The sequence below is a fragment of the Lepidochelys kempii genome, chromosome 3 (genome assembly GCF_965140265.1).
Source record: "Lepidochelys kempii isolate rLepKem1 chromosome 3, rLepKem1.hap2, whole genome shotgun sequence".
Classification (NCBI taxonomy): domain Eukaryota; kingdom Metazoa; phylum Chordata; order Testudines; family Cheloniidae; genus Lepidochelys; species Lepidochelys kempii.
The window spans coordinates 83,619,943-83,645,846 of record NC_133258.1 but is presented as its reverse complement, the minus strand read 5'-3'; the positions used below and the strand labels follow the sequence as shown (position 1 = coordinate 83,645,846).

The window sequence follows — 25,904 nt, the reverse complement described above, 5'->3', positions numbered from 1 at the left end:
TAAATTGAGTGAATCTCTGATATGAATGAGTGAATTGAGTGAATCAACTTCTAGTCCAGTACATATAGTATATTGGTTATCCAATGAGACTAGTAACCATTGCTCCTTAGGTGCACTTACTTCATGTGTGGGTACTGATTGATTACTAAATGCTGTGAATAGCACATATTTGTATTTTATTAAAATTTAATAAAATAAAATTTAATTTCCTCATTAAAATCTGCAAAATTTTACACTGATTCAAATATGCTGCACAAAAGTGCAGCGTATTATTAAATTTTATAAATCAATGAATGAGTCCTGTATCATATTTTCATGGTGGCTTTTACATTTTACATTAGTAGGTAGTATTATGATAACTAATCTAGGCATGCTGTAAGGCTCTCCTCTCTGACAGAGCATTTCCACTATAATTGTCAAGGTTCCATCCCCACCGTGAACTCTAGGGTACAGATGTGGGGACGCGCGTGAAAGACCCCCTAAGCTTATTTCTACCAGCTTAGGTTAAAAAGTTCCCCAAGGCACAAATCCTTCCTTGTCCTTGGATGGGTACTGCTGCCACCACCAAATGAGTTAGACAAATTCAGGAAAAGGACCACTTGGAGTTTCTGTTCCCTAAAATATCCCCCCAAGCCCCTTCACCCCCTTTCTTGGGGAGGCTTGAGAATAATATACCAACCAAACCAGATTCTTAAACAGAACTTTATAATAAAGGGGGGAAAAAAATAAAAGAAGCACCTCTGTAAAATCAGGATGGAAAGTAACTTTACAGGGTAATCAGATTCAAAACACAGAGGATTCCCCTCTAGGCAAAACTTTAAAGTTACAAAAAACAGGGATAAACCTCCCTCTAAGCCAGTGGTTCGCAACTCTGGTCCACCACTTGTTCAGGGAAAGCCCCTGGCGGGCTGGGCCGGTTTGTTTACCTGCCGGGTCTGCAGGTTCAGCGAATCGCGGCTCCCACTGGTCGCGGTTTGCCGCTCCAGGCCAAAGGGGGCTGCAGGAAGCGGCACGGGCCAAGGGATGTGCTGGCCGCTGCTTCCCGCAGCCACCGTTGGCCTGGAGTGGCGAACCGCAACCAGTAGGAGCTGCGATCGGCTTAACCTGCAGACGCGGCAGGTAAACAAACCGGCCCAGCCTGCCAGGGGCTTTCCTTGAACAAGTGGTGGACCAGAGTTGAGAACCACTGCTCTAAGCATAGGGAAAATTCACAAGCTAAAAACAAAAGATAATCAAAAACATGCCTTGCCTTATTTACTTACTCTTTTTGTAATATTGAGACTCATTTTAGGAGAAGGAGTTTTCTGACCTGATGCTTCTCTGCTTCCCCAGAGAACTCACAACACAGAGCACAAACAAAGCCTCTCTCTCCCCCATTTGAAAGTATCTTTTTTCCCCATTGGTCCTTTTGGTCAGGTGCCAACCAGGTTATTTGAGCTTCTTAACCCCTTACAGGTAAGGAGGAATTCTAGGATACCCTTAGCTATATGTTTATGACAATAATTGATGTGGTGGTGATGATGTTTTAACCAGAGGAGAGTAGGAAAGTCTCTAAAGTACACTAGTGACCTTGTCATGTAGTTTTAATTTATCTGGGAAGTGTTTAGGTTCTACAGAAAACCCCAGTAAGTTTAAGCCAGGGATTTAGGTTGCATTCTTTAGAATAGATGCGGTTTCTTTCCTAGTTCAGTATTATGAGTAACACCTACAATTTCTGTAGCTGAGAGATTAGTTCACAGAGGGGAAAAAATTCTTTTCAGTTTTATTTGGTACATTTGACAACATTGTGCATAAGCAGTTTCACTATAGTCAGTTTCTCCTGTTGTATTTGTAGATCTCTCTCTCAGCTAAAGAGGAGGAAAAAAAATGAAACAAAATGAGTCTGACGCCTCACTTGAAGTTGTCCCGGTTAACACTGTTTTGTTATTAGGTTGCTGATCTATTACAGAACATGTTTAAAGTCACGCACTGTTCCATTATAAGGTTGTTTGGCCCACGCGGCGCTCCTGCCAGGGAGTGGACAAGCAGGTGAAACGGGGCAAGCCCCTATGCCCCGACCCTGCTCCCCAGCAAGAGTGCCGGGTGGCTGGAGTGGGGTTGGGGCAAGCCCCTGTGCCCAAACCCTGGTACACCCCTGCCTCAACCAAGCTTCACAATCCTCATTGGTGAATACAGTATTAAGTTGGTTGTTTATAATTATTTAAAACTAATACTGTATATGTATATAATGTCTCTTGTCCGCTGAAAATTTTTTCCCTGGAACCTAATCCCCCCCCCCCTCCCCCATTTACATTAGTTCTTATGGGGAAATTGGATTCACTTAAAGTAGCACTTTTCAGGAACCTAACTACAATGTTAAGCGAGGAGTTACTGTACAGCTATGTTTTAAAAGTCATGTATTCTTGGTTATCACAGATCCCTTGTTAATTTGAGGTATCAGCCCTTCCACCTGAAATATATGCTATGTATCATGACATCAATCTGCTTTTATGTTTTTTCACTTTAAAAACACAATGTATCGGATTAATTTTAATAGTAAACATGCATCACTATTCAAATGATAGATGCACAATTTCTAATTTTGTATTTGATTACTGCATGGGTAAATGTTACGAAGGTTCAGAAACCTTTTGCTATAAAGCTTGTCAAATTCCTTTGGAAAACTTGGAGAGATTCCATCTAATATGGGGCAGAGACTGTCTTTATTTTTGTATATTTTATAGCATTGAGTATACTGTCAGCACTAAACAAATAGTGATACCAAAAAATTTCTACTATAGGCTTCTCTATGAGAGCAGAAGCAAGTTACTACAATCATAACTGTTACTTGACCATTTTCCTGTTTGGCTTCTGTTGAGACAGTTCCTTAAATTAACCCCTGTAGTAAGTCTATAGCAGAGTTTCTGAACATAATACCGGTTTATATAAAATGCAAACTATTACATTTGGCCTTAAGTGTTTGATATAGATTATAATGCCTTGTTGTAATCTTATGGTGTTCAGATATTAGTGCTTGTTTTGGCATTAAAACCTCAAAAGTGACATTTTTAGGATTTACTGTGTGCAGTCTGACCAATTTATTTCCAATATGGAAGTGTAAATATTTCATGTTCTTTACAGTATTTTCAAATGTGTGTTAAATTATACAATGTTTAATTTGAATTCTGCTTCACATTTTAAAGGAAAAAAATGCAATAAATTGTGGGGAAAATTAGGCAGAGAGCTGGGGGAAGGCTTATTGTCGATAGACTTGATAAACTGTCTTAGATTTTAGACTGATTTTTGCAGAAATATCTTAAGATTGGCTTTCCTCTGTGTGTTTGTTTTTTTTTAAAGGAACTGTCAAACCCTGCTTACATGTTAAATTCCAGCATTGATGCTACCTGATTTTTTTTTTTAAGATAAAAGTACACAGCACTAACAATGTCACATGGCTTGCAGTCATATGGACGTAAGGTATCGCATAAAGGAACCTCATAAAAATTGAGACCATTGAAAGGCTATTATGAGGCGCACAATAAAAAACCCATCAGATTACAGCAAAGCCTGTTCTTTTCGTCATAGGCCACGTGTGTCCGGAAATTAGGTTTTAGATATTTTCAGTCAGCATTAAAAACAGTTGAAGTGACGAGATAAATTCAACTTCAAATTAATCCTTAATGATAGATGCTAGTAAAGATGTAAAATAGATGAATTCTCTTATCACTCCAGTTTTTGTGCTCTCCATCCTTTTGTCAAACCAGGGCTTCGTAAACCTCAGTATTTTTGTATGAAGGCAGTCCTGTTAACTCTTGAATGTGAACAAATTAGGGAAAACTTTGTCACACTATTGTGCAATTCTTAAAAGTAGAATCCAGAAAATGTAGCATTGAATATTTTTCTTACATGATTGCCTGTAAGCACTACTACAGTATAGCAGAGATTATTATTATTATTTATTAGTGGTGATGGTGGTATTATATTTATTATGAGTCATTTGTGAGGTAATACCTTGCAGAAAGTAGTAGTCTCAGAATTAGTATTTCTGATTAAGTAAAATATTCTCTTACAGAGGGGAAAAGCCATATTCTTGTGGTATATGTGGAAAATGTTTCTCGGATTCCAGTGCAAAGAGGAGACACTGTATCTTACACACAGGCAAAAAGCCTTTCTCCTGCCCAGAGTGTAATTTGCAGTTTGCCCGCTTGGACAATTTGAAGTCTCATTTGAAAATTCACAGCAAAGAAAAACAATTGCAAGAATCAAGCACTGCTCCTAGCAACAGCAATAGCTCAGAGGAGGTCAGAAACATTCTTCAGCTGCAGCAATATCAACTGTCCACGTCTGGAGGACAAGAGATTCAGTTGCTTGTCACAGATTCAGTACATAATATAAACTTTATACCTAGTCATAATCAAGGTATTAGTATTGTTACTGCTGAGAACTCCCAAAATATGACAGCAGGCCAGGCTGCTAATCTTACGCTACTCACTCAACCACCACAACAGCTGCAGAACTTGCTTCTTGCAGCTCAGCAGGAGCAAGTAGAACAAATCCAAAGTATCAATATGATGGAGAACCAAATAGAGACTACACAATCTGAGCAAATGCATGTCATCACTCTTTCAAAGGAAACACTAGCACATCTTCATGCCCATCAGGGGCAAACTGAAGAACTTCATCTAGCAACAGGAGCTCAGCACATGCAGCTGACCCAGGAACCTAGTCGTCAGTCTCATACAAATCAAGATGCAGTCCAGCCCCATCAAATTAGTGAGGAACAGAACCAAAATGTACACATTTCTGAATCACATCCGGCATCTTTGTCCATAAACCACCCATCTCATGAGCATCAGATTCAAGGTCAGGCTTTTTGAAATACAAGTTAGCATTGCTTCCTTTTAAATGCTCGTTTGCCTTCAGGGAACTGGGCTGAAATTTGTTTTTCATTCAGGCAATGACCTACGCATATCACATTTCATTTGCTGCAGTAGATTATCTATTTGAAGTTATATTTTTTGGTGATCTTGATAGATGGCTTTGTTTCCTTTATTTTAATCCATTTATTTTTAGGGTTTTATTACTCTAGATGTCTGCTGATCAACAAGCATAACTTCTGTGTAGAGGGTTAAAATGACTATCTGAACTATAAATGTCAAGGTAACCCATATTTTTTTTTCACAACACTGACACCACATGTCTTCTAGTTAATGAGCTTTCTCTTTCTAGGTAAATGTATAATTTTCAGTGTGACCATTTAAGTGACCATTCCCTTAAGTGCATTTTAATTCACTGAATACCAAATTGCTTATGTTTTTGATTGAAATTTGATGCACTCATAGACTGGCTCTGGTTCACTGTTTTTTTACTGCGTTGTACAATTCCTGCTCTCCAAACGAATGTTTAAATCAGTGCACTTAATGTAGAGGCAGTGAGATGTAGTGGCTAGATGGACTACTGGAAAGCTAGAGTGCTATTCTTGGCGCTGCTACTGACTTGTGTGACCTTGGGCAAGTCACTTAACCTCTCAGTGCCTTAGTTTCCTCATCTACAAAATGGGGATAATGCTTAACCACCTCTGCAAAGCACTTTGAAGATCTTCTGATGTAAGGCCCTATAGATGTGCAAAGTGTGTGGTTGGGTTTTTTCCCCTGACAAGACTGTCTTAGTTTAGGAGCCAGTTTATATTTTAAAATCATTATTTTTATATTTCGAAAGCAGAATGTCACATTACTTTTAATATAAGGTAATATTTGTTCTTTGTTGTGACTGAAATAATGAATAAAATCACTCCAGAACATGAGCTACAAAATGGCGCATCTCTTAATAGATTTTAAAAGTAGTGGAACTTTTTGTTGACTAGATTAGATGTGTGCAGTTTACATTACTAATGCCTGACTTCTAGTGGAAAAGTGCTGAAATAGCATTGAAAATACATCCCAGAAAGAAAAGCTGGGGAAGAGCTTGGCTCTACAGCTTGGGGTTCAGTTACTAATGATGGGTTACTTATTGCACTGGTACGTAAAAATCCTGATAAAATGTCATATGGCCAGCTACAGCAGTTTGAAGGTTGAGGCTGAGGTTAAAAATGTTATGTGATTTAAATAGGTATCTTGTATTTCTAGTTTTAAATGTGACAAAACCCAACTTCTATCCTTATTATTTACATGGGATTTTTTTCAAAGGAAGTTTCCTATGTAACTGGCTGTGTGCACCGTTGGCTAGACAGAAAGCCATTGGTATGAATTTTCATTTCTGGGCGTTAGCTATCTTGCAGATACAAAGCATTCAGCTAGCTACTGAGAATGCGTTACTGTAATATCATTAAAAAGTATATCAGTTTCTCCATGGATCTGTACCAACTTTTAAGTAGGTTGATGTGAGGAGAGGAGACAATGGGGGAGAGGGGAAACCAATTTTAAATCTAAAAATGACTTCGTTTTACAGTTGGAGGTTAAATAGCTATTGTGTTGATTAACCTGATTCATTACCTAAATTCCCTCCCAAAATGGAGAAGTACTGTCTATATATGTAACATAGAAAACCATTAACAAAAGATAAATAGAATATATTGTAACTATAATCCAGAAGCTAAAGATTTTGATGTTGCAAGAACATAAAGAAAAAATAAAATTAAACTATCTGTTTTGTCTGGGGAAAATATTATTTAACATTTAAGTCTTTACATAGTAAAATAGTTCTGCTTGTTATACCATTGCAAAATAAAATTTGAATGAGTCTTAAATATTGTAGCATATATAAAATGTTGTCTCAAGTTTTCACTTTACAGTTGTATGGTGGCTGCTATAGAGAAGCATTAGCAACTTTTATAAGCTACGTTTCTGGTTTATTCAGGATTGAGACATGCTTATTATTTATGTAATTACCTAAATGTTTTGCAGAGCAAACTGGTCACAGCTTTCTAAGATTCAGTTCTAGAAGACTGTATAATGAAAAAACCCTGGTTATTCAAGTTCAAGAAAGAGCATATATATTGAGTTTTTAATCTTTCAATTGGTGGCTAAAAAGTCACTCGTGATAGTACAATCTTATGGTAGTGGTTACTAGATATTGCCTGCATAAGAAGAGGGTTTCATTTTTTATTGCATACACTTCAATAATTTGTACAACTAAAAACTAAGCAGGCTATGTAAAGACCACCATCTGTGGATAGCAGGACAGTGATTCTCACTAATTTTGCATTCTTCGTTGCTTTAAAAAAATTGCTGTCAGAATCCTTCTTTTTCCTGCCTGTTCCAGAGAATGGGAATCCATGTTTTTCTCATTTCCTTTAATTCTACCTTTCTCTTTACCACTAACTTTTTAATAGTAATTTTTACCCTGGAAAGAAATGAATACAACTTACTGTGTGTGTGCCTGAATCTTTTTGAAAATAATGCCTAATGCATTTAACTCTTGGACCTGGAAAAAGCCCGTTCAGCTTCAGTTCTCTGTTCAGAATGACTTCCTGGTTGTACCTGGCTAATGAGAAAAATCAAATTGCTCCAAATATTTCTGCTGTCAAACTAATACTTGTTTTTATATGACTTAACTACCTTACATATGAGTTCAGTCTTGGTAAGAAGTGAGGGAGACTCGCCATGTTAAGATGAGATTTTGGTTTTGGGATGTTGTCAGTATAGGTCAGTATTCCCATAATTAAGGTAAATGCAATATACATAGTTACCACACTAGGGCATAGAAGATTAGAATTCCATTTTGAGATTCTGATCTGTGCTAAAACCACTCTAACTTAAGCTTTTGTTTTGTCGTCCTTTTCACAACTTTGCCTCTTTAAAGGGACACTGTCAGATTTTATATATTTTTAAAATGTCCTTACATGCAACTTCAGGTTCAAGCCTTTCACCAAGAATCAGTCCTATACAGTTCAAACACAGCTGGCAGTAGAAGGTGCCTGTTGCTATTACTCCATTTGTAAAATATCTAGCACACTTGGATGCTATGTAAATAGTAATACTTGTACTGGTAGAGATTGTCCTTCAAATTTCAAGCTTTTAAAAAAAAATTCTTCATCTTGGAAGACTCTCCAGGTGAAAATTAAATATAAAATGGTGCTTTCACTGGCAGCAATTCTACTATTTTAAGGTTGCGTTTGAGCTATTGTTCAGTGTGTATTTTCTACTAATTTGCCACTACAGTCCGTGCAGCAGTAGCACAGGAGAATTTCTTTAATATCATGGTCAAAACAAAAAGGTTTCAAGAATATACTATGCTTGGGGGTGTGTGTATAGTTCCATTTAGGAACACAGAAATTACCAGATCAGAAGAGAAGGCCCTCTAATACAGCATCCTGTTTCTAACAGGATTGGGTACAAGAATGGAATAACATCTCATTAATGAAAGTTACATCCTAACCTCCATTATGTAGAGGTTTGCTTTTAAAACTCTGGTATTCTTGTTTACTTATTCTTTCTTTTGTAATTCTGGATGTTCTCGTTACCTATCTAAATGATCAGTTTATTCTTGAATCCCACCAAGTCCTTGACTTCAGGGATATCCTATGAAAGTGAGTTCCACAGGCTAATTTTGTTGTCTGAAAAGTATTTCAGTTGAAATGTGTTGCCTGTCAATTTTATTGACTGTCCTCTTGTTCTTGCATTATAAACATCTGATCTACCTTCTCTCTACTTTTCATTCTTTTAAAAATAAGTACTGTACAGCACAATTTCATCAGTATCCACAAAAAAGCAGGTTGCCAAGGGAAATTTTTTTATCATATGTAGATGTTTATGCCAGTAAACAATTCAGACCTATACGTTACTATTTATAGGCTTGCAAGACAAAGAATGCCAGGTATGCCATTCTCTATTCTCAAAATGGATCGTTGGAATGTATTGAGCTGAATTTTTTTTCCTGTGTCATCCCCATTTAACATTGCTATTTGGCAAAGTGCTGAAATGGATTGTACAGTATGTAATTTGAAAAATTATGTGAGTCTGAAAAGTGCTATATAAAATGAGATTCTGTCTATTGCTTGTAACATAGAGGGAGCAAGTATTTGTAAAAACAATAATAAAGGTCTTGTTTATAAGACTAGAAATTGTCATACTTTGGTAATGCACAGATAATGGTTACGCTTGTTTGGTTAATTTGTTACCCTTTCTCTGTGTTCTTTATTCTTTTAATTTAAAAGGGGGGAAAAACAGTATGTCAGTAACTATAATTACATCGTGTGTGTGTGAGATAATTTTATCTATCTATCTTGGTCACTGCCCTCGGCACCAAGAGGGTCATGTTGTTTGTTGGGCTGCCGTATCGCTGGTGCTGAGGTGGTTGCCAGCACTGAGGCCTAAGCGGCAGGTGGAGATATTGGTGGCATCTCTGGTGCCAGCTACTGCTAGGTGGCGAAGGATGCTGATGTTACTGACGCCGACCTGGATCTCAATGCCTGGCTCTGACCCTAGGCTTGATGATAGGCCCAGCGAGTCCAAAAGGGCCACTGAGCTGGTGGTTGCCATTGAGTTGGCCACCGTGCCAGAAGAGACTGGAGGTGTCACCAAGATCTAGATCTGCTGCTGCTGGACCTATCTGAACGATAGGACTCCGCCTCAGGCTCCGAGGTCTCCAAAAAGAAAGACCACGGAGGAGCGGTACTGGGTGGTGCCAGTGAGTGGTGCCTGGCCTCTGGGTATTCGTGCGATCCCCCCACGTGGGCGACTGGCACCTGGGAGTGGCTCAGCAGAGATCGGGAGAGGGGTGATGGTGATGGCATCGCTGGCTTGCCCCTAGATGGGATAGGTGGTCAGGTTATCACTGGTGCCTCATCCGTCCTTGGAGAATGCGGTGCCATCAGGCGAATAAGGTCCAGCACTGTCTCTGGAGTGGAGGGGAGTTGCATGTCCTGGCCACGACGGTCTGGAGAAGGGTAGTGGGCTGGGCTGGACTTGACTGGACCCCTTGCGGGGCAGCGTTGACAAGCCCCTGGGAGGCACCGGGCCCAAAGTAGACTGAATGGGCTGAGGTCTCCCTGCTGCTGGCTTCTTAGGCTTAGGAGGGGAAGAGCAGCCCCTCTCCTGCCTCTTTTTCTTCTGGGGCACTGAAGACAAAAATTGGCACCTGCCAGAAGTCTTATGTTTAGCGCTGTGTCAGTGCCAGGAGTCCTTAGCCTCCTTTCTTGGTGCCAGCTCGCATGCTATCAGTGCTGGTGCGCTGCACACAGAGGAGGAGGCGCTCGGAATGGGCTCTGCCAGCTCGGGGTCAGACTATGGATGGAGGGCTGCTTCCTTGAGGAAAATTCAGAGTCTCTGCTCATGATCCTTAAGGGTCCTTTGCTGAAACCCCTTACAAATGCAGCACTTGTCCTTTTGGTGACTCCTGCCAAGGCACTTCAGACAAGAAGTGTGCGGGTCACTTGATTGGAATGGACATGAACTACACATCTTGAAGAACAACAGTTACGACATGGTGAGTAACTGTTTTTTACTTCCTGTAATGCAGTTATCTACTTTGAAATTACAGGAAGACCGTCAACATCTTAGAAACCTCCAGTAAAAGGTAGAGATGTTTTTTAAAAAAAAACTGGATCTGTTTCTAAAATAATAGTGAATTGAAAAAGTTAGACTGTGCAGAGTTGAAGCACTGTGCGATTTTATATACTATATTATATATTGTATATACTATATTAACTGTATTACAACACTTAAGCATAAACAAGGTTAGGCCGGAGCATCAGCCATACCCACCGAGTTTTAGCCTCGCTTGGCTGAAGGCAGATTTGTTAAATTAAGTTTTTAGAAAGATGCACCAGTTCGTGAACATTCAAAATGGAGACTTGTGTAATCTAAACAAAAGCAAATGTGTGTAAATTTAGTTTTTAATATGCTATTCAATGCTAAATTGGATCCCTCCTTAAGTTTCATTCTTGGATATATGCTGGTTACCAGGATGTTACCTGGTAACAAGACACCATGGTTCCAATGTGCAGCTTTGGTCAATAAAAGTGAATCCTGCAGAAATGGAAAAGTCGACCCCACCAAATATTGATCTGTGGCTGTTACATGGCTAACCTCGCAGCTAACAAATAATTGGTATGCGGCAGAAAGGAAATGCCAAAAAATTCAAAGCAATTTGGGCTGAATTTTTAGAGATCTATGATTAACACAGACCCTGAAGATAGATATCTTCCCCCTTCTTTTATCCTAACCATCTTCATTTACTTTTGTGTAGTATTATGAATCTGGTATTTTGGTATATTTGTTGTATTGGGGGGAAAAATATATTTTTTTAAAGGTCCAGTTGGCTTCAGCCTCTATAGCACAGTTATGTATTACTCTGTGACACCTTGAAAATGTATAGGTCTAGGTCAGATGTTCTCAAACTGTGGTCCACAGACCACCAGTGGTCTGCAAGCTCCATTCAGGTGGTCCGCGGATAGTTCCCTCTAAGGTGCGCACCTGGGTAGCTGCACATGAGAGAATGAAGGGCCACCCACCTAATTAATGCAGCCACACAGGCGTGGCTCCACTAATTAGGTGCTTGGACCCTGGAGAAGACACACATGTAAAGTGAGGTATTGGCCTTGGGGGGGAATAGAAGGTAGGTGGGGGGGGGGAATTGGGGTGAGAAGAGGGGGTGGGGGGTGTGCAAGGCTGTGGCAGCCAGAGAAAGAGGTGATTTTCCCCAGCTCCAAGGCTGCGGCTGCCGGGGAGAGATGGCCCTCCTTCCCAGCCCCAGCTCTGTGGCTGCTATGGTGGGGGCGAGAGGGAACATCCATAGCATTAAAGAGGTAAGACTACTGATATTAAAATATGAGTTGTGTGCTTTTGTGTGTAGAACAAAAAATATTTTTATTAAGTGTTTTTTTATATAGTGCTTTTATCTAAAGTACTTTACAATAGTTAATGGTACAAACAACATTTGGAAAGATCATTAAGTGGTCCGCTGAGACCTTCAGCAATTTTCAAGTGGTCCACGGGGAAAAAAAAGTTTGGGAACCACTGGTCTAGGTGAATATGGATTGTTTTTCATATTTGACTCATTTTGTTTTACTTCTGTTTTAGAATTTACCTGAAGCTGCCACAAAACTTCCAGTATATCTCAGAAACAAAGCAGTCTTGCCACTTAAATTCAACATACCACGCTCTGAAGGGATCTTGGCTGTGTAGTCATCCTATAGAGGAAAAAAAGGTATATTTTTAAATGTGTTAAAATCCTAGTATACACAAGGCAGTTAGCTGGGCAAGATAAAACCTAGACATACCCTACTAACCTCAACATGTTAAAACTACAGCTACCTTGTATATAGTAGGATTTAGTAAGTTTAACATGTTAAAGATGCTTTTTTTTTCCTCGTGAAGACAAAACTTACGTTCCACCACATAATGGGAAGCCATGTTGTCACACTAAAACTAAACATCGTGCAGTGAAAAACTAATTGAAGACAGGAACCAAAAATTAACTTTTTGCTTACTTATAAAAAGTAACAATTTAGAGGTGCAAAACTAAATTGCTGTAATCTAGGTTTAAATCCAATATAAATATCCACCCACTTTAACCACATTGGTTTAACATCACACCTTCAGTGTGCAACTTTTGGTGTAGGTCCACTTCTGAGAAAAATGGCCATAATCTTCCACTCAGGCATCCCTCTCCACAGCTGCCAGGATCTTCAGTCAAGGCAACAAACTTCATGATCAACATGGACCATTGATACTGATTTTCAACAAAACTTGGAACATTGGGGAAGTTCTAGAGGCCTAGAAGAAAACTAAAGCTGTGCCAATATTTAAAAAGGGTAAATGGGAGATGATGCAGGTAATTATAGTCCTCTCAACCCAACATTGACCCTTGGCAAAATAATGGAATGGTGATATGGAACTTAATAACAAAGATAATATAATCAATACCAATTATCACTACCTGCCCTTTCTTGGCGTGGTACACCTTATTCAACACCAGTGTCTGAGTTGCTCATACAGCCTTTTATGCCCTCTAATCTTCCTCTCAGGATGCTTGCCTATAAATATCAGGTGATCCTGACAGCTTTTCTTAACTTTATTTCAAAGGTCTTGCATCTCTTCAGAACGCACTGACTGACTCTCTGTCTTCTGGGTTTGAAAAACTACTAAACTTGTATTTAACCATATTAAACAATTCGGTTCAGTCACCCTTCTTCTTATTCCACTGAGGAAAGTGTTTTCTTATAAAAGCCCAACGGTGCTTCCCTTCCTAATTCCATGACTGCCTCTCTGATCATGCTGTTCATCTCCTCAGAAGTCAGTCTGAGGATATTTCAACTTCAGATACCCCAGAGTTCCAAATGAGAGGTCTTGATGGAGCTTCCATCTAGGTGTCCAAGCCTCTGTGTCTCCATGTACCCAGTGGCATATTTGTTTTGGTATTCATCCCACAACATACCTCATAATACAATTTCTCTTAAGTTATCCTATAACAACATCTCATAACAAACCATTTCAAGTTAACGTATGCCCTTCTGCACACCAATCAATGTGGTTTTGTGGAATATAGATCTTCTCAACCCAGCTTTTTGTATGAGATTACAAATTTGCTAAAGGTAATGTCAATGTAATTTACTTGGATTTCTTTAAGGCATTTGACTTGCTACTGCACAACGTTTTGTTTAAGAAACTAGACTGATATAAAATCAACATGGCACATAGTAAATGTATTAAAAACTTGCTGAATGATAGGCCCCACTATAATTGTAAATGGGAAACTGTCACTGTGCAGGTGTGTTTCTAGTGAGATCCTACAGAGTTTGGTTCTTGGCCCTATGCTATTTAACATTTTCATCAATGACCTGGGAAAAAAAACATTTACTGCAAGTTTGCAAATGACAGATATTGGTGGAGTGGTAAATAATGAAGAGGACAGATCACTAATATGGAGTGATTGGGATTGGTAAACTGGGCACAAGCAAATATACATTTTAATACAGCTAAATGTAATTGTATACATCTAGGAACAAAGAAGGTAGGGCCCTACTAACAGGATGGGGGACTATCTTGGGAAGCAATGTCTCTCAAAAGCACTTGGGGGCCATGGTGGATAATTAACTGAATGCGAGGCTGGGGCCAGGAGGGATAATACAATCTTTGGATGTACAAACAAGGGAATGTTGAGTTATTTTACCTCTGTATTGGCATTGGTGCAGCTGCTGCCGGAATATTGTGTCCAGCTCTAGTTACTCTTGGGGGAATTTGGTGCCACTGCGTGTGGGCATAATTAGTGAGCCAAGCATTTTTTTAACTTTTTGCACAGAAAAAAGCTTCTGCTGGAATGTTGCTGCAGTTCTGTCTTTTGCCCACCAGAGGGTGCTGTGGTGCTAGAACAGAGCACCAGCTCCCAGCAAAAAATAACTTCTGCAGTTCTGCCTTTTGCCCACTGTGGGCACTGTGGCACTAAACACAGCAGCTGCTCCCAGCCAGCTAGGGAAGAGAAGGAGCCTGCCTTCTTCACAACACTTGTCGGGCCAGGTCAGGAGACAGGGGCTATGGGGAGACAGACAGCGTGGGGCTGCTGAGGGGTCAGACAGGCTCATAAGGGCTACTGGGGGAGGACAGACCGGGGCAGGAGCTGAATGGAAGTGAAGATGCAGGGTCACATGGGCAGAGGTGGTGCGGAGCTACAAGGAATCGGCAGTGGCTGAGTAGGGGCAGAGAGACACATGGGCTGCAGGGACACAGGAACAGGGCGGTGGGAGTGGAAGGACACGTGGATGGAGGGAGTGAGGGTGGAGGGACACGTGGACAGGGGTACAAGGACAATTGGGGTGCAGGGATACATGGGGATGGGGCAGATGCGCCTGACTGAATGGGAGAGGGTAGGGGTCAGCCAGGGACTGCATGGGGGAAGCTCCCTAATAGTCCTGTTTCTCTTCCCCTCCCTCCCCCCCCCAAAAAAACCAAACAAACCTGTTCCATACTTTTCCCACTCCCACCCAACCACCTTCCAAGTTCACACCCAGACTCCTTACCAGCAATTACTTTTCTCTCCCTCAGCTCCTCCATTACCCCTGACTCTACAAAACCTTTGCACTGCTTCTGAGGGGTGAGAGAAATATGGTTCTGTATTGAAGTTTAAATGAATTATTACTCAGAGTTCTGTATTAATATGCCTAGTAAGGAATCTATTTGTCAAAAAACATTTTCTGAATCTTTGTTGTCTCTATTATTAGACATACTTGCTGACGGGTATTTTGAAATAAATGACAAAAAATAATTGCAACTGGTGTGATGTGATGTGTTTGACAAAATATGCAAAATTTTGCAGAATTTGAAAATATTGCATACAGAATTTTTAGGTTTTTTGGTGCAGAATTCCCCCCAGCATTGATGCCCACAATTCAAGAAGAATTTGGAGAAGAGCCATGAGAATGACTAAAGGATTGGCGAACATGCATTATAGTAAAAGATGCATGTCAATCTGTTTAGCTTAACGAAGAAGTTTAAGGGGTATTTTGTTCACAATATACAAGTATGGGGAACAGAAATTTGATGAGAGGGATCTTCAGTCTAACAGATGAAGATATAACAAGATCTAATGGCTAGAAGGTGAAGCTAGACTGGGGTGGGCAAACTTTTTGGCCTGAGGGCCACATCTGGGTATGGAAATTGTATGGCGGGCCATAAATGCTCACAAAATTATTCATGTTCAAACAGGGACAACACAAGTCTGTTTCAAAATCAACACTATTAAAATAATTCTGTTGAACAATGTACTGTTAAAAAATTACATTACTGAGCTGTTTATTGATTTTACCACACAATTTTGCTCCTGTCTGAACACACATTTTATGTTAGCTAAAACTTTTCGGTGTACTGCACTATGTAAAAGTTTGGTTGTTTTTTCACATTTATTGCTGATTTCTTTATGATTTGTAATTAGCTTTGTCAAATCATCAGTGTTTCTCCATTTGACTGAAGCTAAAATAGTTTGATTATATTTTGGTTATTGCCACAAAGTAAAACATAATTAAACAATGTTGTTAATCAGTTTAACTCTGAAGAAGAGCTATTCAGATAAACTTTTAATCTGGCCCTTGAGCTCCATTGTCCTGCTCCGGCCATGGAGTTGGGTTGGGGGCTTGTCCCGTTCCGCCAGCACAGCGCCTGCCAGGGAGCAGGGCACAGGGCCTTCCAGGCGCACTGAAGCAGGGCAAGCCACCAACCCAGAGCAGGGGAATGGAGCTCAACGGCTGGATTAAAAGCTCTTGGTGGGCCAGACGTGGGCCAGACATGGGCCATGGTTTGTCCACCCGAGCTAGACAAATTCAGACCAGAAATGAGGCACAAGTTTTTAATAATGGGGATAATTTACCGTTGGAAAATTTAGCAAGGATTGTGGCAGATTCTCCATCACTGGAAGTCTTTAAATCAAGATTGGATGTTTTTCTGAAAGATATGTTGTAGTTCCAACTGGAATTAATTGAGCGAAGTTCAACAGCCTATGCTATCAGGAGGTCAGACTCCTAGAGGATCATAGGATCCATTCCAGCCTTATTTGAATCTGTGAACTAGACCTTGTGGCAGCCTTTGAAACTAACATTATCGGCATGGACATATGAGCCTGATTATTGCAATTAGGAGAATATCAGCACATGATACCAGCTTAATCACTGTGCCTAGTCCCTGACAGTGATCTGAGAAAATTGAGGACTCACTATTTGGCAGTCCTCTTACAATTTGTGAATTCTCTTCCTTCTTTCTAACTTTGAATCTTCTGTCAGGAGGTACAGTTTATAATTATCAATCTGGCCAGCCTGAGGTTTTATTATACCACATGGCTATGTACTATGCATTCTGTTGGCATATGCAGCATCTACACTAGGAGGCACTGCTGATATTGCTATACTGGCAAATCATATGTAGTGCAGACAAGGTCTCAAACAGAACTTTACAGTTTCAAAATCTAGTATAAATATTAGCTAATGAATCCTTCCAACACTCCTATCAAAGTCTTACTGGACTGTCTGTCCAGCTATAGTTTTCAGTAGTCCCCCAATTCAAGGGTATGCCACTTCCTGAATGACTGGTAAGGGAACTCAGGCCTGCCCACTGCATTCCAGCCTAGGGACCATTCAGTCAACAGCCAAGGTTTGCTCTACCCTATTGCTTTTTCCCTAGGTTGCCTCCTAGTCCACCTCTATCAAGCTTCTTTCTCCACCACCCCTCTGCATAAACCCTTCTTCCCAGGACTGCTTCCTTCCTGGCTTTCCACCTTTTCCTGCTCTTAAGTCCAGAGAGTGACTGCATACTTCCATTCTGTAGCCGCCTCCTATCCTTGCTTGCTGGTCTTATGCCAGCCCTGCCTGCTCCTGCCACTGGGCTCAATCCTCAGTCAGTGTTTGCCTCTCAAGCCTGACTCCCCTCAGGTGTGGTTCAAAGGGGCTAAGAAATTTGATAGGCCACATTAACCCTTTCCAGGCCATTGTGAAATGAACACACCTCATAGAAGCACTTAGATACCATGATAATAGAAGCGATATAAATACTTAAGACAGGTAAATTTTCTTGTTTGACTTCTAAAAGATTATTTGAATTTAACTGTCCAAATAGTAAAAGGTGGGTGCACATACCCATATAGTCACCTAACGTCCATAAGTGGGTCTGTTTTAATTATGGGTAAAGGTTTTAGTAGGAGGTGTCTCTCTCTCATGGGAAGAAAAAGTAAACATTCTATTTCTATTGATTTGTCTTTATTTACCTTTTCATTTTTGTGTGTGTGTGTCCATCGTGGTACTATTTTTTTTATTTCATTTGCTGATGGACTATCCTAGCTATGTGTTGTGCACCTCAGTCACTTTGGCACATTTGTAAACTCCACCCAAGGAGACCAATGTAGGATGCAGTTAAAGATCTAGCACTGTGTTAATAAAATGCCCAGTGAAAGTGGTGCACTCATAAACAATCCCTCCTCCCTGCACAGCACTAGGATGTGTATATGTATGTGCAGGCGGAGTTTCTATCTGTAAGGCTTGTAGTACAACTTGAAGCTGCGGAGCACTAGCCCTGTGATTGGAGTTGCTATGGTGAGCAGAATTCTGTTTACACTCCCTCCTCCAGCTGACCTGGAGAGAGGCTGGACAGCCAGCAGAGCAGCAGCAACCAAAGGAGGAAAAACCAGGAGACTGTGTGTGCGGTCGGGTGAGGGTGCCATGGGTCCCCTGCAATTGCAGCAGTTGACGGTGGTTGGGTTTCTCAAAGAGCCTGTGTTCCACGTGGCGAAGTGTACAGCAGAGGTAACTCCTCCCAGGCCATTGTTGAAGCAGAAGAAAGCACAGTTTGAAATTCTTCCTTTCTGTTTCTGCTTCCTAGGGGCTCTAGGGACAGGAGATTGCAAAAATTGTGGCCGGCATTATTGTTAAAATCAAATACAAAGCAAATTAGAAGACTGTCTGTGGTCCTAGATATTTTTATGAAATTAAGATTTAAAATTCCACATTTGGTTCTCTTTTAGAGTTTATAAATTAATCTCATGTATGCATTTATAATGATACCAATGTGAAGGGAACTACTTATTGGTCATACAGTTTTTTGTTGTCAAGCATGTGGTACTTGGGATCCTTCAATTGTTTGTTCTAAAGTATTTATTGCATATTGTGATGCCACACAGGATTTAAAATATAATGAAACATCATCTGACTTGCTCTGCAACCCTAGGCAAGTCAGTTAACCTTTTCTTGTGCTTCAATTTCCCCTACTGTAAAATGAGAGTAAAAATACCTACCTTACTGGGGTGTTGGGAGATTTAGATCCAGGTCCTTGGTCATATCCGAGCAGCACGCAGTGCAGTTTAGGATGAGATGTGCAAATGTGACCTTTTGTTACTCTAATCCTAAACAGGCTGGCTGCTGAGCTTGTCCCTCATCTTTATTTAGAGCAGCCTAAATATACCAGCTGCAGATACAGCTGTGGCGGAAAGGTACACTCTGTCCATGTTCATTTTTCCCTGGCCACAAACGCTAATGCGGGAACAGAGAGTGGGGGCTGAGTAGAACCCTCCTACACTGGGATGATTCCCCAGTGCCCAGCTACCCTGGCTGTAGGGCCATGATCTGTGTAAAGCACTGCAGGATCTAGACCTTTAATTTGTTCATGTTTGTAATACATTTTGAGATTCTTAGATGGAGGGTAGTATAGAAATACAAATTATTACTGAGACACTGCAAACCAGCCTGAATAAAGGTCTAGAAGATATACTTGTGGAAAAAATTCTGCACTCCAGGAGATGAGCCTAAATGGCCTAATGGGAATGTTCCATATCTAACTTCTACTGTACTGTTCATAAAATGATAGAGGCAACAAGAACTAGAATTCAGGATCTCCCAAGTTCTAATCCTCACTGTGCTCCTGATTCACTTATGGCTTTGGGAATGATCTTGCAAGATGCTTAGCATTTGCAACTCCCTATGAAGTCGAGAGCAACTGATGATGCTCAGACACATAATGTCTCTGTGGCAGTTTCCCCATCTGCTTATCCTCCCTCCCTAATTGGGGTAGTGTGAGTATAACTAGTTAATGTTTGGAAAGCAGCCGCTTTTGCAAATGCTAAAAAACCTCTTAAGTTTAAAATACTAATTTAAAACAGTTTGTGTAGTCTTATGTAACTGTCGGGAGCTATGTTACACGTGTGAAAAAACTGCCATGAAATAAACTAAAACATAGTGCCTGGATCCTAATCTGTTTAGTTAAGAGAATACAAAATATAATGAGAATTTTTCAGGTAAACTGCCTGTAAGTAAATATTTCTTTTATTTTGAAAATCTAGGCTCTGAGGCTGAATTTTCCAACCAAGATTGCAGAGCCTGCAGTGCTTCCTCTGCTAGAATTTGCATGGCATGAATATTTACAGGAGAAAAAAAAGGTGCCTTTTTTTTTTCCCCCAAAGTGAATTGTGCTTGAATTACCTCGATTTAGCTCTGATTTGTCAAGCGAAAGCTATCTTCTATACAGTAGATAAAGATAAAGGTGTTCTATACCTTCTCCAAGTTCTGTTCAGGATACCATTTGGTTGGTGCAGAAACATAAAATAAACAGGTATTTTGTTTGATTTGGGAAGAAAACTAAGGTAGGACTAGTCCAAAGGAGGAGGGCAATGGTCTGTCCTTTTCTCTGTGGAAACTTTATTTTAAATATACAGTATTTGTAATGCTTGCAGAAGGTATATATAGCATTGCGAAGCATTTGAAAGCCAAGTCCTGTATTTACAGCAGTTGCAGTAGCAAGTGCAAACTTCCCCAGATTGGCCTGCCAATGTGCCTGGATCCTAGTCTGAGGAGACCACTTCTAGGGTTGAATAGAATAGGCCTCCTTGCGCATCCATTCAGTTTTTGGCATTTCTGCTAAATCTGCCACTAAGAATTCAACTGTATTGGGGGTGGGGGGTCCTCTATATCATAGAATTATAAAAATGTAGAACTGGATGGCACCTCGAGAGGTCATCTAGTCCTGCCCCCTGTGTTGAGGCAGGATCAAGTAAATTTAGACGATTCCAGTATCTTTCCAGATATCAAAATTAGTCAGACTGGTCTACAATGCCCTGGCTCTTCTGTTCCCCTTTTTAAAGAGAGGTACTTTGTTTGCCCTTCTCCAGTCCTCTGGAATCTCACCTGTCCTCTGAGTTATCAGATAATTGCTAAAATTCCAAGATTGCTTCAGCTAGTTCCTTAAGTACCCTTGGTTGAATTTCATCAGGCCCTGCCAACTTGAATAAACCTATCTTCTCTAAATATTCTTTAACCTATTCTTTCCCTATTTTGTCTTCTGTTCCTTGCCCATTGTTGTTAATATTAATTATATTAGTCTTTAGTCACCATTTACCCTTTTAATGGAGATTGAAGCAAAATATGCATTAAACATATCAGACCTCTTGAGATCATCAGTTCTTAGCTTTCCTTCCCTGCTATATAGAGGACCCACACTATTCTGAACTGTGTTTACCATTACCAATCTAGCCCCTCTTTGAACTGGAATTTTTACAAAAGATAAGCAGTATTTTGAAGACTTTTCATTGAAATTAAGACTTCAGAGGTCTTGTAGGCAACACTTATTACCACAGTGTTGCTAATATGCTGTATATGGAAGCTAGGGGCCAAATTCAGCCTTGGCGTAAGTGAGTAGCATTATAGTGAAGACACTTGAATTGTGCCTGCTTTCACCAGGACTGAATTTACCCTACATCCTTACCAGCTAGGTTTGTCTTTGCCCTCTAATACATTTCACTATCACAATCTAATGAATCATGTTTAAAAAGAGAGTGCTTAGATATTTAGGCAATTTTTTCTCTGTATCTCGAGTCTCCGGGTTAATTCCTATAATAAAGCTAATTCTGAAAGATAAGAGAGCCCTCATCAATATAATCTTTATTCTTATTAATAATTTGTTAAATCCTAAAAAAAAAAATGAAAAATCTGACTCGCCTAATAGGGTCCTTACATATCTACCATATAGATGCTTGTTCCAATGGCCAAAAATCGCTCAATCATTACAGTTGCCAAAATTGCAACTAAGGTCAACGAACATAGGGGCAACCTCTGTTCCAGTCTAATCTATTTAGAGTCTTAAATATGTTAATGATGTGTGTGGTATAACAGCCTTGGGGTCCTTAAAATCAGTACAAATTGCAGACACATATCCAAGAGCAGAATTGGCTGTTAATTTTTTGTGTTATGATTTTTGGGTTGCATATGCTGCTATATGGCATCACTGTTCATGGAGGCAAGCCCTTTGTCTCATTTGATGAGTTAATGAAAGGCAAGCAGGGACATGAATGTCCTGTGCACAAACTTGCCATGCGGACGCTGCCACCAGCACTTTTAATGCATAGTAGCAGTGTCCCTGTGTCAAGTCAGTGCATGGCAAGCTGGTGTGCTATAGATTCATACCCTGGCTTGCTGCATGCTAACTCACTGAGTAGACAAGCCCACCCTAGGCCCTGTCTATGCTGATGACGGTATGGCTACACTTGCGAGTTAGAGTGCAAAAAAGCAGCCCTGGGCGCCCTAACTCACGACGCGTCCACACTGGCAAGGCACGTAGAAATCCCAGACTCCACGGCTGGAATGCTTCTGGTAATCCACCTTGATGAGAAGCATAACGCTTCCTGCGTCCCGGCTGGGTGCCACCGTTAATGCGCTCAGATCGGCCTCCAGAAATGTCCCACAATGCCTGTTCTAGCCACTCTGGTCATCACTTTGAACTCTACTAACCTGCCTTCAGGTAACCAACCATCAGACCCACCCTTTAAATTATCTGGGAATTTTGAAAATCCCCTTCCTGTTTGCTCAGCTAGGGGTGGAGTGCTCTCAGCGAATCTTTCCAGGTGACTATGCCTTCACGCGCCAGGCGATCCCCAGTATGGAGCAATGGTGAGGTGCTGGACCTCATCAGTGTTTGCGGGGAGGAAGCTGTCCAGTCCCAGCTGCACTCCAGCCATAGGAATTATGATACCTTTGGGCAGATATCAAGGGACATGATGGAAAGGGGCCATGTCCGGGACGCACTGCAGTGCAAGGTTAAAGTGAAGGAGCTGCAGAATGCCTACCACAAAGCCTGTGAGGCAAACAGCCGCTCCAGTGCTGCCCCTGTGACCTGCTGTTTCTACAAAGAGTTGGACGCGATACTTGGGGGCGACCCCACCTCCACTCCGAGGACCATCATGGACACTTCAGAGCCCAGTTCAACAAGGCAGGAGGAGGAAACCAGGAGCAAGGGTGCTGAGGAGGAGGGAGACACCCCGTCATCCCTAGATGCATGCAGCCAAGAGCTGTTCTCAAGCCAGGAGGAAGGTAGCCAGTCACAGCGGCCAGTGCTTGGGGAAGGACAAACACCAGAGGAGGTGCCCAGTAAGTGGCTTTTATTTTGGGAAGGAAGTTATACGGTGTGGGCTTTTGGTGCGAGAAGGGTTAGGGCAGCATGCATGCCTAGATGCAGAATAGGGCATTGTTGTGATCTCTCACATCACGGTAATCGGCCTCAGTGATCCCTTCAAAGGTCTCATGCAGAAGTGGGCAATGTGCTTGTGCAGAATATCAGGGTTGGAAGGGACCTCAGGAGGTCATCTAGTCCAACCCCCTGCTCAAAGCAGGACCAATCCCCAACTAAATCATCCCAGCCAGGGCTTTGTCAAGCCTGACCTTAAAAACTTCTAAGGAAGGAGATTCCACCACCTCCCTAGGTAATGCATTCCAGTGTTTCACCACCCTCCTAGTGAAAACGTTTTTCCTAATATCCAACCTAAACCTCCCCCACTGCAACTTGAGACCATTACTCCTCGTTCTGTCATCTGCTACCACTGAGAACAGTCTAGATCCATCCTCTTTGGAACCCCCTTTCAGGTAGTTGAAAGCAGCTATCAAATCCCCCCTCATTCTTCTCTTCTGCAGACTAAACAATCCCAGTGCCCTCAGCCTCTCCTCATAAGTCATGTGTTCCAATCCCCTAAGGTTCCTTGGGAGAGCTGCTGTGTTCCTTGTCCCAGTCAGGCTAACATGCACCACTGTGCCATGAGGCAGGGGGACCATTGCTGCACACAGCAAGCTGCATATGGGCCAGGGTGGAAGCTACATTGTAGTAGAAGACCCTCCCTTCCTTCCCAGTTCACCCTCAGCAGTGAGATATCTTCCAGAATGAACTCATGGGGAAAATGTGGGGACAGTGTTAAATATGGGGGCCCCCTGCAGCTGTTAGCTCTCCCCAAGGCACAGAAACCCAGAGGACAGAACAGCTGTGAAACAATCAGTCCTCCTTACCCCTGTGCTTACTCACCATTTTAGGGCTCCTGTGGGTTGTGTGTGCTCGCTTTGGGATGGGCAGTTTCTGCTATTGTGTACACTGTGCTTGTCTTTAAGTACGGGTGAATTATTGCTTTGTCTGGTGTGAACAATGCTGCCTCTGTTAAGTGTTGCATTTTGGCTTTACAGATACAACCTTGAGATCTCAGCCATCCGTGTTATCACCGGCCGAAAGACGCCAAAGAATTAGGAAGAGACCACGTAGAAGCAAAGAGGACATGCTGCATGAAGTAATGCAGCAGTCCCTTAATGAAAATCAAAAAGCACAGGAGTGGTGGGAGAGAGAAAGGAGGGTCCGCCAGCAGAATGCAGATCACCAGCACCAAAGCACAGAGCGGCTGCTAAGCATTATGGAGCACCAAGCGGACTCGATACAGGAGCTTGTAGCTATGCAGGCGGAGCACTACTATGCCTGCTCCCCCCCCCCGCAGCCCTTGTCCCAAAACTCTTTCCCTTGTGCCCCCATGTCACCTCCAACCCACTCCCCCCCCCCCCCCCCGGTTCTTATTGCCACCAGCTGCCTCCAACACCTATAGCTTCACCATCCAGCCCGGCAAACTACAACCCTTACCTACTCCACTCAACCCCCATCACCATGCATTTTAGCCAGCCTGAAGTGCAGCACTCTCACCGTTACTTGCACTGATGAAACTGCATAAGTGCTAAAGCAATGGTGGGAGAAGCTCATTAAAAAAATCAGTATAATTACAGCCCTCAAGACTCAACAATTACATATGAGCATGCTGAAATGTGGTTTAGAGCCCTTGCTTCCCTTGGGGAATCCTTGATTAATTATAGGTAACTATAGAGGTTACACCTAGTTTGGTGAATGGGTTTTGCCAAAGCAAACCTCCAAGCTGACCCAAATGTGAAACCAGAATAATTTGTTTTTATGATCATGTTCTGTTATAACAGGATTCTGGAAAGCCTTCTATAGCTTTCGGACATTTATTCCTGATTTCAGGAGAAGTTGCAAAATATAGTTGAATGATTCCTATGTTTTATTTTTCATGATGGTGTTCTTAGGAGGGCTGGAGTTTGGGAAGGGAAAGCATAAATACCTAACAAGTAAAACGAAAAAAATAAATCCATCTAACTCGGCATTTATATCACATTCATCAGCATGGAGTCTGAGTCTGTATTACTGACTGCTTCTGTACTAAATCCAAAGTGTAATTCCTGCAGATGTTCGTTTTTTCTTCTAAATTCAGGAACTGAAAGGTGAAACCTGGGAGTATCCCTCCAGCGTGATGTGTTTTATTGATGGCCAACTGCTGGGAAGTGAACAAGAACTGCTCAAGTGGGCTTATGACAAGTGGAACTACCAAGATTTTAAACCTGTGGCACTTTACCAAGCTATTACTGAGGATTTTTACACCAAACATATGCAAAATAGCAAGGCAAGTTACACTGGTTTCTAAAAGGAAATTGTAGGGTCTGTTACCAGTTATAAGCTATGTAACTGTAATTATTTGATGTGATTTATCAATGGGTTGCTTGTTTGCTTGCGATTTGGTGGGTAGTGGGGTCTTGGGGAGAGGATAAGAGGCATTGATACTTTCTAGACATGACTTCTTAGATCCATCCATATAAATCTGCAGTATGGTTGCCACTCAGTTTTTGACTTCTTGATTTGCACTCTGTGTCTAAGACCACAGACTTACAGTGAAGTTCACGCTGCTGTCATACTAAAGGACTGCCTTCCGTGCCTGTGCTCTCTGCCCTACCTTTTGCTTACTGGGCAAAATGGCAAACCCAACAAGAAATGAAAGGAGACAACTGCACTGTAGTGCCTAGTTCCTCTCCTCCCTCCCACCACCACATGGAAGGTACAGCAAAGAGAAATAATCACTGGAATCCCACCAGAGTTAAGGAAAAGAAGAGTTCTCTCCATACCCAGGGAATAGAGAAAGGAGATGGGAGATTTTGTTTCTCCCAGTAGCCAAGAGGGGAGGGAAATTGTGGAAAGCCACCTCCTACTAGCAGCAAAGAGGAAGGAGAGAATGTCACCTCTCAGCAGCCAGGGAATATAGACAGAATAGAGCTAAGTTGTTTCTGGTCAGAACTGGAATGAAAACTGCTGAAATGCCAAAGAAAGGAATGTTCTTGTGAAATTTCAGCTAGGACCAAAATCAAAAGTGCTACAAATATC

General features: G+C 41.4%; 1 protein-coding gene across 11 annotated transcripts in view; it reads left to right on the top strand.

The window, feature by feature from the left end:
- Positions 1-25,904, top strand: part of ZBTB24 (zinc finger and BTB domain containing 24) — a 55,253-nt gene that overhangs the window by 9,530 nt on the left and 19,819 nt on the right. The window contains exons 7-9 of one of the 11 annotated variants that reach the window (XM_073337007.1): positions 12,000-12,126; positions 19,729-19,824; positions 24,964-25,152. In XM_073337007.1, coding sequence (XP_073193108.1) covers positions 12,000-12,126; positions 19,729-19,824; positions 24,964-25,152 — 412 coding nt within the window. Of the gene's footprint in view, positions 1-1,834; positions 2,494-4,051; positions 4,843-11,999; positions 12,127-12,595; positions 15,816-16,034; positions 18,200-19,728; positions 19,825-24,937; positions 25,153-25,904 lie in introns of those variants that run through there. The other 10 variants (XM_073337008.1, XM_073337019.1, XM_073337009.1 and 7 more) reach the window with 10 other exon arrangements.